Here is a 17,629-nt window from a genome sequence, read left to right as displayed (position 1 = left end):
ATCAAATAGTTGACTGATGTTTGAAGATTATTTCAAATATAAACTGAATTAATTTAAACACATTAATTACTTAAATTTAACGGTTAAAGTTATATGCCGGTATGTCCTAGACATATTTTGACAGTTATGACATAGGTCACCTCTGACATAGACCGCATTTTCTCTTTATTATATTGTATGCTAAGTTGAGTTTTGCAATAAAAGGTCCACGACATGGTTCACTATGCCGGCGATGGCTATTTTTATTTCACACAAAAATTCCTCATAGTACCTCAAAGTTTATTTTGGAATTTAAATTAGATAACCATAATAACGAAACAGTAATCTTTAGTAGGGTACTTTGGAATTTTCAAATAGAATAACGATCTTCAGTCTTCGTTTGCACTCAATTAAATAAATAAATAAAAAACCTCTGCCCTCTCAGCCAAATTAAATGTGACCGGTTGGGTATCACAAATCGGTATTATTTGTATAGGCCTAATGATGTACAGTTACATGTGGAAACTCATAAACACGAAGTTGTGCGGAATTCAAATTTTACTTCTTGTTATCAGGGACTTCGTGTTAACGAGTTGCCACTGTAGTTATATATTTCAATGGAAACCCTCACACTCGGCTATTATAAAAGGTAATCAAGCTTCCTTAGCCTGTGCATTAAATTAGCGTTATTATATTTTATTTTATTCTAAAAAAGCTTTTAGAAACCTTTCATATATGACGTGCTGCGGTATTGAATAACTTTGAACGTGAGCATTAAGAACAAAACTTAAGTGCTTCTGTTCTGGTGATTTCTTATTTGGCATATTATAGAAATACAATGCCAGAAACAAAATTGCAATTGTATAATGCCAAAAAAGAAATTGCAGTTGTATATATAATGCCAGAAAAGAAATTGCAATTGCATAATGCCAGAAGTGAAATTGCAATTGTATAATGTGTTGTGGCGATATATTATTTTATATCCCGAGCCTTCTATTTTAATTTATTTATTTATTCAAAATTATGGTGTCATTCACCCCGAGTGAGATCACTCTCTCGTATCATTTCGATTAGACTATCGTAAAACGTCACAATAGTCTTTTGTAAAGAGAAGTTTTGTGGACGACGCAAACTGAGAATGAATTGTAGTCTGTGGCATTCACTCAGATGGTTAACATCTCTCCATAAACTCTCCGTGTGCGTCAAGATTCAACTTCTTATTTTAGAGCGAGAACAATTCTCGCTAATTATTACTTGATAATGGAGTTTGTTCTACTCCTAGTTCACGTGTTAGTTTTAATATAAAGTTTCATACCGAATGAAGAAGATGTAGTAAGTAATAAATATAACTTAATTAACAGTAAATTGGGTTTTGATTGTCTTCATGTTTGTGTGATAATACTCGTGCTTGGCTGATTCTAAAAGCCTAAATAAGTCCCTGGTTGAACCTCTGGTTCTATGAAGAACTTTATTTTAGCGCCCCTACTCAGGCCAAATCTATGATGAAGAGACGATGAACCGAATACCAATCTGAGGGACTAGCCGAGACGAGTGAACCAAGACGCATCTACCAAGCCGTGTGATTATTCCCTGGTACCTACCTCGCCGGTTAAAATATTTAGCGAGTCCTATTCCCAAAGTTCTTTATTAGAAATGGTGGAGAAAGCCAAGGCGTTTTGATATTTTTATATCAATGTTATTTTAAAGATCACACTTACAAGAGACAATTTTTACCCAATATATTAATACATCTTGTTCATCGCCGGCCGAAGACGTCAGCGGAGTTTCTGAGTGATGCTACGGGCTACCCTTACCATTTTTGTTTCAAATTTTATTTTGGTAAGTTAATATGATGGTGGTAAGTTTTGTTTTTGGTGGCATCAACATATATTGTGTGTTTATCTATAGTCTAGGCACGTAGTAGATAGGCCTATTTCATTTCAAAATTTGGCGAGTTGAGTAATTTTGTGTTAGACATGGGCGTTGGCTGCCAATCGATACCAGCTGTGTAAGTGACGGGTTTGCTTTAATGTGTAATCAATGGAGTGTACAATTGTATTCATTGAAATGAAGCTTGCTTTCTTTAGTCAGTCCTTAAAAGCTTGGCTTTGTATTGTGTCTGATTGTTTATTCAGCCGTCATAAACTGTGGCGTGGCATGTATTTAAAATTCGCGCACATTTACTCATTCAATTGAATTGGCTTTCTTTGTCAGTCAACCGGGTTCATTGATGGTCATCATGTTTGTAGTATACTATGATTGCTAATATGAATTATTTGATCAATGAATTAATGACATGTAAATAGTATAATGGAAACTTGTATGTAGGTTATTTGCAAAACTTTGTTGATGTGAATTAATAAGTTGACTTTGAAAATATTCGAAATTATTTTGCTTTATTAAAGCGAGTCAATTTATCAACTTATTTTGATGACAAATATTGTGATGGATTTAATTTTTGTAAGCATTCATGGCTTCTGGTGATGATGGAATTTAATTACAAGAAAAGTTGAATGATAGCTCTGAAGAAATTTCTAATACATCTGATAGTAGTTCTGATGTTGAAATATTAGATTTTGATTTAAACATGGCTACTAAATACGACATGTACGATTTAAAAATCAAATATTCAGGAGATCCTGAAGATGATTTAGATTCGTTTATTACCAAATTTTCAAATTATGCTGCACTTCGAGATTATACTGCGCCAAAAGCAGCATTGGCTCTGACAATCAAAATTGAGGGCAATGCTAGCGTCTTTCTTGAGTCAATACCCGAAAGCGATAAGGATACGGTTGATAAGATTAAGGCTCTTCTTAAGGAGAATTTTGAGGGTGATTCGTGGCGTTGGGGAATCGAATCAAAATTGCTGTCGCGTAAACAACTCACCAATGAAACTTTGGATGTGTACGCGTCAGATGTTATGCGCTGGTGCAGACAAGTTGGTAAAACAGATTCCGAGCAAATGTCAATTTTGTCAGAGGTCTATTGCCTCCTTTGCGTGGATTTGTGTTTTCCAAAGAACCTAAGACATTCCGTAATGCCTTAGACGCGGCACGATTAGGTATCGCAGTGCAGCAAACCGCTGAAAGTGACACATCTAGTACTAAAACTGTAGAAAACTCTAGTAATTCAGTGGATGAAGTAAATGTAACATTGGATTCTGTAGCAAACATGGTTTCTAATATAAGTACTAGAATGGGGAAGTTAGAAAGTGACAAAGATAGTAAAAAGGTTTTCTTGGCAAACTCAAACCAAGATCATGTGCCCATCAATAGGTCTACCAAACGAAACATAACATGTTATAGATGTGGACGTATAGGCCATGGGTGGAGAAAATGTTATGCAAAACAGGGAATTGACGGTAAACCTTTAAACTAATGTACCCATCTGCGAGGGATCGTAAGAGAAACAAGCATGTTCAAAAACATGCAGGTGGGAGTGAGTATAGTCGTAAGAATGAACATGTATTTGCCAATTGTGACAAAAAAAGGGAGGACATAGCCCTTTACCACCTTTTGGACAGAGTGATATGAACAATTCCGATTTATTTGTTGAAATTAATTTGTCTGATTCAAATACCATTTCGGCTTCCATAAATTGTAATCCAGTTGAATGTTTGGTTGACACAGGTGCTTCAATTAATTTAATAAACCATGATTGGTTGTATTCAAACCTGCATTCTGTTCATCATATGATACAAAAACCTCGTATTAAATCTGCTCGAGTAGCAAATGGTAGTGATTTAGAGGTAACAGGATTTATTGTTTTGGTTATATCTGTCAATGGTGTACTTTTTCCGGTGCCTTTGAATATTGCACGCAATCTTAGTTCTTGCATCATTTTAGGCAAGATGTTTTTGAAGAAACATTGTGCCATTATTGATTGTGGTGATAGTAAGTTGAAGCTCAAAAAGCGTAGTCAGATTAGAGTGCTAGAGAAACAAGAAATTCCTCCTCACACTCAGTCTGTAGTTTGTGCAAAGATAAACAATAGGCTACCAGTACAAACCATTGGTCTCTGTCAAGGTGGTAGGCGTGTTACTGCCCTGGGAATTTTAGTTGCCAATACGGTGTCAAGTGTAATTGATCAATGTGCTCATTTAGTTGTAATGAATACAACGGATGAACCAATCATATTGTATCCTAGGACTAAATTAGGCACTTTTACACTGATTGAATCAGAGAAAATAGTTCCATTTCCTAACTTGAAGGAAGAATTTGTCAATGAAATTCACTCATCGCCAATAGATATTAAGGATGATGATCCTAGACTTCAAGAAGTACTTTCTAAAGTATCTGTAAACACTGATCATTTGTCATCTTCAGAAATGTCAGAAATTACTAATTTGTTCAATGAATACATTGATATATTTAAAGTGGAAGGAGGTCCGCATGGAGATTATGCTGGTGTAAAACATGAAATAAAAACAAATGGACATCCACCAATTAGATCTCGACCATATAGATATACTCCACATATTCAAGCGGAAATCAAGAAACAAGTCAATGAAATGTTAGATCAAGGAATTATTAAAGAGTCAACTAGTCCATGGTGTTTTCCTCTATGTATGGTATCCAAGGCTGGTTCTCCAGGTTCTTATAGATTTGCGATAAATTTCAAGAAATTGAATGATATTTGTCCACGTGACAATTTTCCTTTGCCAAACATTAACGACGCACTAGATAGCTTAGGCGCTGCCAAACCCAAATACTTCTCAACTTTAGACCTTGCTTCAGGTTATTGGCAAATAGGCTTAGAAGAGAGTTCAAAACCTCTCACCGCTTTTGTGACACAAGATGGTCTATTTGAATTCCAAAGAATGCCATTTGGCCTTCATAATGCTCCTGCGACATTTCAACGCGCAATGCAAGAAGTTTTGAGAGGTCTTAACTGGCAGTTTGTTCTATGTTATCTTGATGACGTCATCATTTTCAGTAATTCATTTTCTGAGCATTTGTGTCATCTAAAACAAGTGTTTGACCGTTTTCGTCAAGCTGGTCTAAAACTACAGCCAAAGAAATGTTCATTTGGTCAGAAAGAAGTGAAATATGGTGTTGCGACAGATCCTGACAAAGTCAAAATTGTAAAGGAGTATCCCCCACCTACCAAGGTCTCTGAGGTCAGGTCATTTTTGGGTTTTTTAGGGTACTACAGAAAATACATCAAAGATTTTTGTAAGATTGCAGAACCCCTCACCAATTTAACAAGAAAAGAAGTGCACTTCGTTTGGGATGAAAAGTGCAAAACTGCTTTTGAAACACTCAAACAAAAGTTGCAAGAACCACCAATTTTGGCCTATCCTAGATTTGATGGCACGGAATTCATTTTGCAAACCGATGCCAGTGGCGTAGGGTTAGGATTCATTTTGGCTCAGAATCAAGATGGAAAAGAACGAGTCATATCTTATGGTGGTAGAGCTTTGCACAAAGGTGAGAAGAATTACACGACCACAGAATTAGAGGCCTTGGCAGTTGTTGAAGGAGTCAAAAAATATGCCCCATATCTACAACATGGTGTAAAATTTACAGTAGTCACAGATCATTGTGCTCTGAAATGGCTTTTCAGCAAGAAACAAACAATTGGTCATTTAGCTAGGTGGGCAATTAAACTTCAAGCATATACATTTGATGTAGTACATGTCAGGGGACGCAATAATGGTAACGCTGATGCACTTAGTAGGTTAAACTATGACTCTCTAAACACTTGTGTCGATTGTAACCATTGTAACTCTGATTCACAAAATTCTGAAGAATTAAACAATGTATGGATAGGTTCAGACTTAGACAAGATTTCGGAAGACGTCTTGTCTGAGCTGCCTGATGACAATGTAGATAGTGATGTTAGAAGTGACACAAAACCTGAAGTGAATGTTGTCAAAAATATACGTTATCAATATGGTAAACGTGTTGGGAATGACAAAAGGTGGAAAACAAAGATGTACCGACTCTTCCAGCTGAAATCAATTTACAAGGGTTTAAAGATGCACTGCTGACCGATACTTTTGCTAGTTCTATGTTGAATTTTCTAGAGCACGATCAATTGCCAGATGATGCTCTTAAAGCTAGAAATCTGTTGTTGCAGGCTGATCAATATTATGTCCATGAAGGATTATTATATCACATTTGGCATACTCCAGCAAAGAGGCACATGCCAGAAAGGAATACTTATCAGTTGTATGTTCCAATTACTTTTGTTGATACAGTTCTGAACAACTGCCATGATCACGTGTTAGCTGCACATTTTGGATTTCAAAGAACTTACAGCAAAATTCGTCAGCGGTACTTCTGGAAAGGGATGTATCGTGATGTAGATAACTGGGTTAGATCTTGCATATCCTGTTCTCAACGCAAAACGCATAGGCACAAAGTTATCGCCCCAATGCAAATCATGAAAGTACCAGGTGCTTTCCAACGCGTTAGTGTTGATATTTTAGGACCTTTACCAATTACAACCTCTGTCAACCGTTATGTTCTTTGCTTTACGGATCACTGCACCAGGTGGCCCATTTTGGTACCTTTGAAAGTAACAAATGCTTCAACAATAGCAAGAGCATTTTTCGATAATGTTATATGTGTCCACGGTTGTCCAGCAACGTTATTAAGCGATAGAGGAACAAATTTTCTTAGCAAGATCGTTTTAGAAGTGTGTCGAATCATGCGAACACAGAAATTGAATACCTCAAGTTATCACCCACAATGCAACGCGATACAAGAGCGGTACAATGCTGTAATTTTAGACACCATTTCACACTATGTAAATGAATTCCATACTGATTGGGATCAGTTTGCGTACCGTACAACTCCTGCTGAAAACTCCGTTGGATTCAGTCCGTTCTTTCTCTTGTATGGTAGAGAAGCGAGACTTCCTTTAGATGTAACGCTCACGTCAGACTGCAATTATGCAGAACAGAATCTCAGAGAGCACATTCATCATCAATTAGAAATTGTAAGGAAGATCTCACAACGTCACGCAGAGCAAAATCAAAACAAGATGAAAGAACGTTTCGATGAGAGTGCAACGGAAGTTCCTTATCAAGTTGGAGACTCAGTATGGATATATATTCCTGCATTGCAGCAAGGACTTTCACGCAAACTTCAGAAATTCTGGTCGGGTCCTTACCTGCTTGTTGAACAAACAGGTCCAGTCAATTTCCGTGTACGTAATCTAGAAAACAACAAATTGATTACTACACCAATTCACGTCAATCGTATGAAATTTGCATATGATAGGTATGTCCGACCAAACAATGATACTGAACCAACAGATTTAGAACAAAGAGATCCAATTCCAGGACTTGTTCCGGACGATTGTCCTGAGGACTCTTTTCTTCCTCTTTTGGCCACACAAGAATCTAAGAAAACAAAGGTTCCAATCATTCCAGGTCTGCCACCAGTTCAGGATAAAACTCCTGAATATGTGATTGAGCATATTATCAGAGGACGCTATAGAAATGGGCGTCTAGAATATCTCATAAAGTGGCGGGATTTTCCAAAATCAAGAAACACTTGGGAACCAGAGACAAACTTGAACGCAGCTGCTCTTGAGTCTCTGAAGACCAACCCTGTCAAAATTACTGGTAAACTGTAAAGGCCAGACTATGGAAGCAGTATCATTGTTAGATCAGTTGTAAACAACTCGATCAAAAGGCTGTATGAAAAATATAATGTCTTAAAAATGTGAAATTAGGCATATTATAATTATTATGTGATTTGTAATTATCAAAGAATACTTATATTTTGTGCATTTACAAATTTATGAATGACTAATATAAAAGTCAAAGGACGTCAAAATGAAAACAAATATATTTGACATGTGATAAATGTAGAAAGTTATGTTGAAGTGATTTTGAATTGTAATTTGAAAGTTTGTCACAATTGTACTATTTGTAATTGTGTGGAATTGGATTATCACAAAATAATGTATTTTGAATTATAATGACAATGAACCCGAATGTATATTTGGTTGGCGCGTATGTTGTGGATTTGTACATTATTGGAACAAAATTGTTTGTAGGTAATAAAGTAATGAAACATTTAAGAAATTAAGAAATGTAGAATTGTAATGTTGATGCCACCATCATTTTATTTTGATTCAATTAAAGTAAGATATATTAATGTATTTCGCGATATGTACTTCAGCGTGTTACAATGTATTGCGATATTGAAGGAAATCAGTCAGAGAAAATCCTCAAAAGAAACATTCCCATCTCGATGTAATCATTTTGGAACCCCGGAGAAGAGTTTTGCCTAAGTACGTGAAAGGGTATGTAAGGGAATGTTTGTGTAATGTAAATACAATGTAGTCTTGACTTTTTCCGTGAAACCGAAATTACCTGAAAATTAGGCCTTTAACGTAATTACGTACATTTTCGGGTCAATTCGGTATCAGAAGTTCCACAGATGCAGATACGACAAGGCATTGATGAATTACATTTCGTAACAAGGAAACAATTTAAGCGAAGAAGAACTTACAATTATGATGAAGAACGATTTTCTACGCTAATTTGATGATCTTCGATAACTATTATTATGTTGAACATTTAAACATTGTATTTCAAACAGCAAAACTAAGCTGTACGCTGCTTTTTATAAAAAACTTTATATTATCTTCGCATATTGAAATCATTACACAACGAGGATACACTAACGAGGATAAGAGGATTTATATCGCATGGATATACCTTCATTAAATTTTGTTTAATAATCAATGAATTATAAAAATGTCCTGAATTGTATCAGAGACAGTCAATGATTGTATAAACATAAATGAAATTTGCAATTCAATTATGAACTGGAAAGTAGAACAAATTTGGTGTTCATTAAATTTACTTTTGTCAGGCGCCAAAACTTTTAGGGAGGGCGTATGTTGTGGCGATATATTATTTTATATCCCGAGCCTTCTATTTTAATTTATTTATTTATTCAAAATTATGGTGTCATTCACCCCGAGTGAGATCACTCTCTCGTATCATTTCGATTAGACTATCGTAAAACGTCACAATAGTCTTTTGTAAAGAGAAGTTTTGTGGACGACGCAAACTGAGAATGAATTGTAGTCTGTGGCATTCATTCAGATGGTTAACATCTCTCCATAAACTCTCCGTGTGCGTCAAGATTCAACTTCTTATTTTAGAGCGAGAACAATTCTCGCTAATTATTACTTGATAATGGAGTTTGTTCTACTCCTAGTTCACGTGTTAGTTTTAATATAAAGTTTCATACCGAATGAAGAAGATGTAGTAAGTAATAAATATAACTTAATTAACAGTAAATTGAGTTTTGATTGTCTTCATGTTTGTGTGATAATACTCGTGCTTGGCTGATTCTAAAAGCCTAAATAAGTCCCTGGTTGAACCTCTGGTTCTATGAAGAACTTTATTTTAGCGCCCCTACTCAGGCCAAATCTATGATGAAGAGACGATGAACCGAATACCAATCTGAGGGACTAGCCGAGACGAGTGAACCAAGACGCATCTACCAAGCCGTGTGATTATTCCCTGGTACCTACCTCGCCGGTTAAAATATTTAGCGAGTCCTATTCCCAAAGTTCTTTATTAGAGCATTAAGAACAAAACTTAAGTGCTTCTGTTCTGGTGATTTCTTATTTGGCATATTATAGAAATACAATGCCAGAAACAAAATTGCAATTGTATAATGCCAAAAACGAAATTGCAGTTGTATATATAATGCCAGAAAAGAAATTGCAATTGCATAATGCCAGAAGTGAAATTGCAATTGTATAATGCCAGAAGTGCAATTGCAATTGTATAATGCCAGAAACAAAATTGCAACTATATAATGCCAGAAACGAAGTTACAATTGCATGCCAGAAACGAAATTGCAGTTGTATAATGCCAGAAACGAAATTGTAATTGTATAATGCCAGAAACGAAATTGCAATTGTATCATGCCAGAGACGAAATTGCAATTATACAATGCCAGAAACGAAATCGCTATTGTATAATGCCAGACTTTAATTGACTCTTTGCATATCACGAACTATACAACACTGATGAACTGTTTTTGTTTTTAATTGTTATAGTATGTTTGTATCATTGTACATTGGTTGTTTTTTGCAAAGCGCCATGAGCGTCTCTCGACGGATACCGGCGCTTTATTAAGTGTACATTATTATTAATAGCGATTTCGTTTCTGGCATTGTAATTGCCAGAAACGAAATTGCAATTGTATGATACAGCCTGTATGCGCAAAATTGTACTTACTTGGAAATATTTATTTTTTCCTTGCCTATTTCTTCATTCATGATGTACACGTTCTAATCAATATTTATTGGTTGAGAGTAATGTCTAAGCCGTAATAACTTATAGCCGCAATACCTTAATAATTCGAACAATAAACCTATTCATCTTGTGGTGTGTAAAGGTAAAACCATGATTACGTCGATCTTCGTTTAAATGACAATAGCTCCCAGATGCATCAACCTATTATCTTCAGATTACTAGATCAATAAGTTAACATATACCCATTTCTATTTATTGTACAAAAACTATATTAATTAGCAATTTTATATTTTTAATATATTTTTGAAAATGTCACATATCCCGGTACCAATCATTTTAGCTCATTTTGATACACCCTGTACGAGGGTTGGTCAATAAGTTCCCGCAACTATGGTGTATCTCCGCTCATGCATGACTTGGATGGCTGTTACTTACGCCGCTAAATTCAAGTTTGTACTTTTGTCTTTCAAAACGAATATGTATTAGCGATGCTGAATGCTTGATTACGTAATGACATTAGCATAAACACAATAGCGTATGGGCACTGCCTGATTTATGGTGAAAAATAGTCAAGAAAATCTCGCGCCAAATTGAGGTATTGTTACATAATTCCAAATATCTCGAGAATAAAAGTATAGAATCAGGCACGGTTTTTGCAGCTTTATAGACCGATAACATAGGCATGATGCTGGACTCTTTTTAGACATATACCATTTTTATTAAAGAAAAGAAATCGTGTTGAATATCTCCAATTTTGAGTAGGCTTTATCACCCATTGTTCTTTACATAATAAGAGATAGAAAGATTAATCGATGACAAAATTTAACCAATGATACCTGGTTTGATTGGGTATCTACTGATTATAAAAAGGGAGGTCCCAGTGGTGAAACCATAAACATTCCTTTCTTAATGAACCCTTCATTTCAAAAGGTCTCGTTTTTGTAATTAAAGTAGCACACCATAGAGAGGCTCTGAATTGAATAAGAAATTTGAATTTCGAAAGGTGTGTCTAATTTTAGCATAAGACTTGGTATAGCAATTCACTCACACAGCTACTGTTCCGCAAACCTTGTATTAGTCATATTTTTAGCGCGTTTTTGATGAATTTTTACGTTTTTATACATTTTTGGTACTTTAAATCATGCATACCATCAACGCATGCGCATATTTCTAATTTTGTTGCAACAAATTCTATTGTCCTGACTATGATCTCTAATACCATACCAATAACCATATTTGGTTTTGTTTTATTTCGGAGATAATTTGGATTCTTTCTTCTGCCGTGTGGGCTCTTTTTCGCAATTTTCACACCATTTTTGCTTGTTGTTATAGGCCTATTTTTGGTGAAGTTCAAAGACGGTCCCTTTCCTCACCTGTTGACGGATACATTTCTTCTTTCACAATTATTTTATTTATTTATTTATTTATAACATTTGGCAAAAAGCACAGGCAATACCCAATAGTGCTCAAAGAGCACTAAATTAAAGGGAAGCCCTACATACAAAGCGAACAAAAATAAACTGAAAAGCAAAAACAAGATAAAAAAGACAACTATTGGAGGGTTTTAACTGCAGCCCTGAAAGCGGACAAGGTGGGACAACAGACAACATTTTCTGGCAGCGCATTCCATAACATAGGACCAAGGTGGAAGAAACTTCTTTGACAAAGTGTGAGGCGGCTGAAAGGTGGGTAAAGAGCTCGGGAATGGTTACATCTTGAGTTGGAACGCGAATGAGGAGTGAATACATTAGGAGCAGATGAAAGGCCGGCAAGAATTTTGAACACATGGCGCACCGTAAAGGAGTCGCGACGGGCCTCAAGAGAGGGAGGTTAGTTTGGGAAAGAAGGCTGTCATGATCCAGGTCCCAAGAATGTAATATGACCCGGCAGGCAAACCTCTGAACAGATTCCAGGCGGTTGGTTTGGGTTTTGGTGAGTGGGTGCCAGGTTGAGCTGCTGTACTCAAGGGCTGGACGGACCAGAGAAATGTACAAGGTGCGACGAAGATGTTGAGGAGCAAGGTGGAAGTTCCTATGTATCATGCCAATCATCCGACGAGCCTTCTTACAAAGGACATCAATGTGAGTGTTCCAATTTAATTTACTAGAAATGTGAATGCCAAGGAAGGTGATGTCTGTCACTCTATCAATGGGTTGGTTGTTAAGTTTTAAAAGAAGGTCCGGGTAGGGGTTGATTTTGGTGGAGATAATCATGGTTTCTTAGCATTGGCTTGAAGTAGATTGCAAGAAAACCAAACGGAGATTTTGGTGATGTCCTCTTGAAAGTCGGCTAAGTCCTGGTGGTTGTTGATTGGCTTGTACAAAGTTGTGTCATCAATTGAATTATCAATTGAATATACTCAGATTACCTCATACTAAAAATAAGGCTTGTAAACTGCTTTGGTCCTTACTTCTGCTTCTTTTTAATTACACGTTCTTCAAAGCCAATTCAAATTTCTCGCCAATGTTGACAATTGTCAGTGTACATATAGCAATGACTTTATGCAAATGAGATTACGTAATTAAAGGTACTCTGATACTAATTGTTGTGCGTTTGGAAAGACAAAGGTACAAACTTTATTGATCGTAAGTAACAATCATCTAAGTCATGCATGAGCGGCGATAAATAATGGTTGCGGGATATTATTGACCAACCCTCGTATGTGCATAATTACCCCCCATAAAGCCCGCCAATAGTGTTGGCAGCAGCTTCCATCGTATGTTGTGGTCCCTCTGCTTTGGCTACTTCACGAAAAAGTTTGATCAATTGTTGCTGAAGAGCCACGGTACTTGCTGTAAAAATAGTTCAAATGAAGTAGGCAATGATAAATGATAAACTTTTGTTGTTGAATATCAAGAAGTACATAAATTGTGCCTTGACCAGTAGACTTCGGTTATATATATAAATGCGCTTTTATAAATGCGCACGTGACCAGATGGCCAGCGCCATATTTGCATTACATCACTGTCAATCACTGAAATGGCGACCATTGAGGGAGTGGCTACACTTGTGACCTTGTTTCGTGGCTAGCACTGGCAAGGAACATTGGCTGGAGGTTCGATGCTATAAATTTGCCAAGGATAAATCATGGATATCGAAGGATCATGATTATTGCACAGCACCCCCACCCCATGTACAAACATAACTAATTTTTATTTATTTATTTATATTTATTTATTTATTTATTTATTTATTTATTTATTTATTTATTTATTTATTTATTTATTTATTTATTTATTTATTTATTTATTTATTTATTTATTTATTTATTATTACTTATGCACTTTACTTATAATTTTATAAATATTATTTGTTCCCCCTTTCGGCTAGGCAAAACTCCCCCTCCCCCCTTTTTACACTCATAAATTAATTGTTTTTTGCTAAGTTTCCCCTTCCGTGTAAAGTAAAACTTTATAAGCCGTTTGAACCAAACTGAACAAAATTGACGCATACAATTACAATATATACTACAATGAAATAATGTGTGTGACTCTAGTGTGTGTGACGACAAGATACCAGGCATCACATACGTGATTGTACGTCAAATTGTCATACGTATGAGCGTGATGTATAGTATACGAGTCTTCCTCAACATCTTTCAGCCGGGATGATTAGATCATGTATAGTCCTCTACGTGTTTATACTCTAAATTGTACGTCGAAGGTTGTACAGATTACAGATTTAGCATGGGGGACACAAAAAAGTGCTCAAAACACACATTTTGAATTGGTTTTTTGTCCATTTTGATACTTAATTGAATGTGAACGAGCGAATGAGTAAGTTAGGGTTGAGGAGGACGGGCGGGGACATTTAGTTCGAGAGGGGATTTATTCCGAAAAGGGCTAAAGTTATAGTTTCGTCAATTTACGTTAAAATTAGAGTTAAAATTAGGGTCAGTGGCGGCACTACGGGGGGAGGGGAGGGGAAATACTTATCTTGACTCCCAAATAAATAAATCCATGACCTTCCAAAGAAAATGACAGCCCCCCTAAGTTCCCCATCAGCAATATAAGTTTTTAAATCAGCTATATCTAGCTTTTCCGTCATTAATTTTTTTTCCGTGATGGAAAATCCAAATAAAGAGTTTATGTTTCGGGTCAAATTATTTTGCCCTTTGCAATCAATGCCACTATTTTGCAAAAACAATTTTCCTTGTAACCTGTCATTTTCGCCTATACTTTTGCGTGTGGAATCTGTGTACATCCGGGTACATTACATCGTTTAACACGGTATGGCGACTTGTAGATGTCACGTGCGCATTTATAAATGCGCATTTATATATATACCTGAAGTCCACTGTTGACTGTAAAAAAAATGGAATTTCGCATATCTCATTTTCTCAACAAAAGAAAAAAGGCATAGCACTTCGCTTTTTTTTATCAAATGTGTCTGAGACATACTATCTTTTTTTTCTTTTCTTTTTTTTTTTTTTTTTTTTTTTTTGCCTAAAATGATATATTTTAATAAATTTCAAACTCAAGCTATTGGGCTGGTGCACTTACTGTCGTGATCATTTATCAGGAGTATGGTAATTTCAGCAAGCACGTTGTTAACATAAGAATACTTCAGTCGTTCCGTTCGAAAGATGAGTTTCTGCTGCAGAATAGCTTCATCATCAGCTAAACGAAGAAAAATCAAAATAAAATAATGATTTAAAAACCAACAATATCTCCACGAAATGACCAAAAATCCAAAGGGATGTTTTTATGATTAGGTTATAGTTCCATGAAAACACTTACTGAGATCATGTATTTTATTGGTGAATACTTTCCACCAGAGCAATATATCATTCAGAGCTGCTGTCATGCCGGATCCTGTAACAGGGTGACGGGTATTCAGGGCGTCACCTAGGATCAGCAGTCCGGGTGTTACGTCAAAGTTGGCTGCCATTCTCTGACATCTCACAACACGTAAACCATCGGCAATACTTTCCATCACTGGCTTCTTCATGTGCTCTAAATCGAAATATAATTTCAAACTTTTCAAGCAATTATTGTGGGATTTTCTTTGTAATTCTGTCCCCTTCAATTAGCTTGTATAATTCATGCCATTTATTCACGCACATGTGTTTGTACGTAGTGTTATGTGCCCTAAAATATTCCACAATAAATCCATAACAAAATGATTCTTATCATTGAAAATGACGCACCAAATGATTTCAATTGGGCCTTCATTTTGTTAGAATCGCTAACTTGAGGGGACCACATCCACCCTTGGACATGCAACCGCCTCCGTCGCGCAAGCTCGACGTGCGTGATGGTCGCACCGCGGCGGCCACATATTTACACATTTCATGATCCTTTGTTAGCAAGAAATCCACGACTGAACACTGGGCGTAGTATACGAAGTGAAAATACTAGTTTCAGAGACATACCTGGCAAATTCGGCACAACGGTTTTCTCGCAGAATTCCTTAAGATTGGAAGGTGGTTTGCCATGCACAAGTAAAAATCCTCTATTCTCATGGTCATTCAGCTTGTAGTTAATAATTTGTGCCCCAGGATGACCAATACCATACTCTACAAATTCACCCTCACACTTCCCTGATTCGAACCTGTAGTTTTTCAGAGGAAATCCAATGCAGACATCAGAACTGACAGGTTGATGTGTGGTTCGATACTCGGCAGTCAATTTGGAGTAGTACCCGTCACCTATCACAACGAGGGGAGCTCGGATTTCCTGTAAGTATTGGTCAGAATAATGAGTATCATACATTGTAGTGCTGTGCAAAGTTTTACTGAAATCATTTACCATCATCAAAGGAATTCCGAGTTAAGTAAACAATGACAGAAAGCGGCCTGACAAAAGCTGATAACTACGACAGTAACACTGCTCATAGGCACACACCGACATCGCCCGGTTAATAATTACAGTATACAGCAGAGCATAGACCCTAATGTGCTATGCACGATTTGATATTCAGACGATAAATCTTTGGATACCGGGGTAGAAAATGATGAATATCTCCCGTAATTGATTTAGTCTAAAGAAGCCAGATTTTGTTCCTTGTACGTGAATATATGTGTTCAACGGATATGACAGTCGTTAGCTAGCGTCTCAAGTGAGAAAGAAGAGTGCGTCTTGAATTCAAAAACTGAAAAAAATATTCTGATTTTATATGTGCCGAACTATAATAGCGCGGCGTAGGCTAGCTGCACTCACTCCCGCGGAGGCAGTCTATAAGCAGATGACCATTGACCGCATCATGGCGTATACATGCCCGGGATACATGCTCACTGACACACAGAGAGGGTTTATAGCTGAAAAGGTCACGGTGAATTTGCCGTGGACAAAACTGCACTATGCAGCGTAGGCTAGCTCCACTCACCCGGAGGCAGTGTATGACCATTGACCTCATCATGGCGTATACATGCTCACTCACACACAGAGAGGTCAATTACCAGGCTATTGTCAGTAGCCTTAGTCAGATGTCCCTCGGCTCATTATGCGTCTCAAAGGTCAGAACAAAATGGCCATGCGTGGCTGTGGATTCAACCTACCAAGGCGATTTCTGCCATGAAGATATCGGGGCGATGACACTGTGAGGCACTGAATTACTCCGATATAGCTCGATATTAAGTGGCATCGGAGCCTAAGTTCAGGCCATATTTTACTTAAATTTTACTTAAATAATACAGTTTATTTCTGCATGGTAATAGGCCTACATTGATCTTATAAGAACTGAGTCATGGAAGCCTCCCACAATTCTGTACCAGGCCTCTTTGGATAGTGGTATTCTCCCTGATGTGTGGAAGTCGGCCATCGTCGCACCAGTCTTCAAAAAGGGTGACCGGAACAAACCAGCCAATTACAGACCTATTTCCCTCACCTCCATCTGCTGTAAGCTCCTCGAGCATGTCGTACATAGCTCAGTGATGCGCCACTTCGAGTCACACAACATCTTGACTGACCACCAGCATGGTTTCAGGAAGTCCCGCTCATGTGAGTCTCAACTCATCATCACGGTTGACGACCTTGCTCACAACATGGATAAAGGCCTCCAAACTGATCTCATTCTTCTTGATTTCTCCAAGGCGTTTGACAAAGTGCCACACCATCGCCTCCTCCACAAACTCAAGTTCTATGGCATCCACGGGAGCCTGCTCATCTGGATCAGCAACTTTCTCCAGGGCAGAGTCCAGAAGGTGGTTTTGGATGGAGAATCTTCAGACCAAACACCTGTGTCATCGGGAGTGCCCCAAGGAACAGTCCTGGGCCCACTACTCTTCTTGGCGTATATTAACGACCTCCCAGACTGTATCTCTGTTGACTCCCATGTGAGACTGTTTGCTGACGACAGCGTTATTTACCGTGTTATTAACAACACCGATGATGCAACCCAGCTCCAAAATGATCTTGACGCCTTGCAAGAATGGGAAAGGAAGTGGCTGATGGAGTTCCACCCCGA

General features: G+C 37.2%; 1 protein-coding gene across 2 annotated transcripts in view; it reads right to left on the bottom strand.

The window, feature by feature from the left end:
• Positions 1–17,629, bottom strand: part of LOC140150426 (squalene monooxygenase-like) — a 36,448-nt gene that overhangs the window by 6,259 nt on the left and 12,560 nt on the right. For both annotated transcript variants that reach the window (XM_072172448.1, XM_072172441.1), the window contains 4 exons: positions 15,597–15,900; positions 14,962–15,177; positions 14,725–14,841; positions 12,897–13,014 (listed from right to left, as the gene is read on the bottom strand). In XM_072172448.1, coding sequence (XP_072028549.1) covers positions 12,897–13,014; positions 14,725–14,841; positions 14,962–15,177; positions 15,597–15,900 — 755 coding nt within the window. The remainder of the gene's footprint in view (positions 1–12,896; positions 13,015–14,724; positions 14,842–14,961; positions 15,178–15,596; positions 15,901–17,629) is intronic.

The sequence above is a fragment of the Amphiura filiformis genome, chromosome 1 (assembly GCF_039555335.1).
Source record: "Amphiura filiformis chromosome 1, Afil_fr2py, whole genome shotgun sequence".
NCBI lineage: Eukaryota > Metazoa > Echinodermata > Ophiuroidea > Amphilepidida > Amphiuridae > Amphiura > Amphiura filiformis.
The sequence above is the reverse complement of the archived record's forward strand: the minus strand, read 5'-3'. Positions and strand labels throughout refer to the sequence as shown.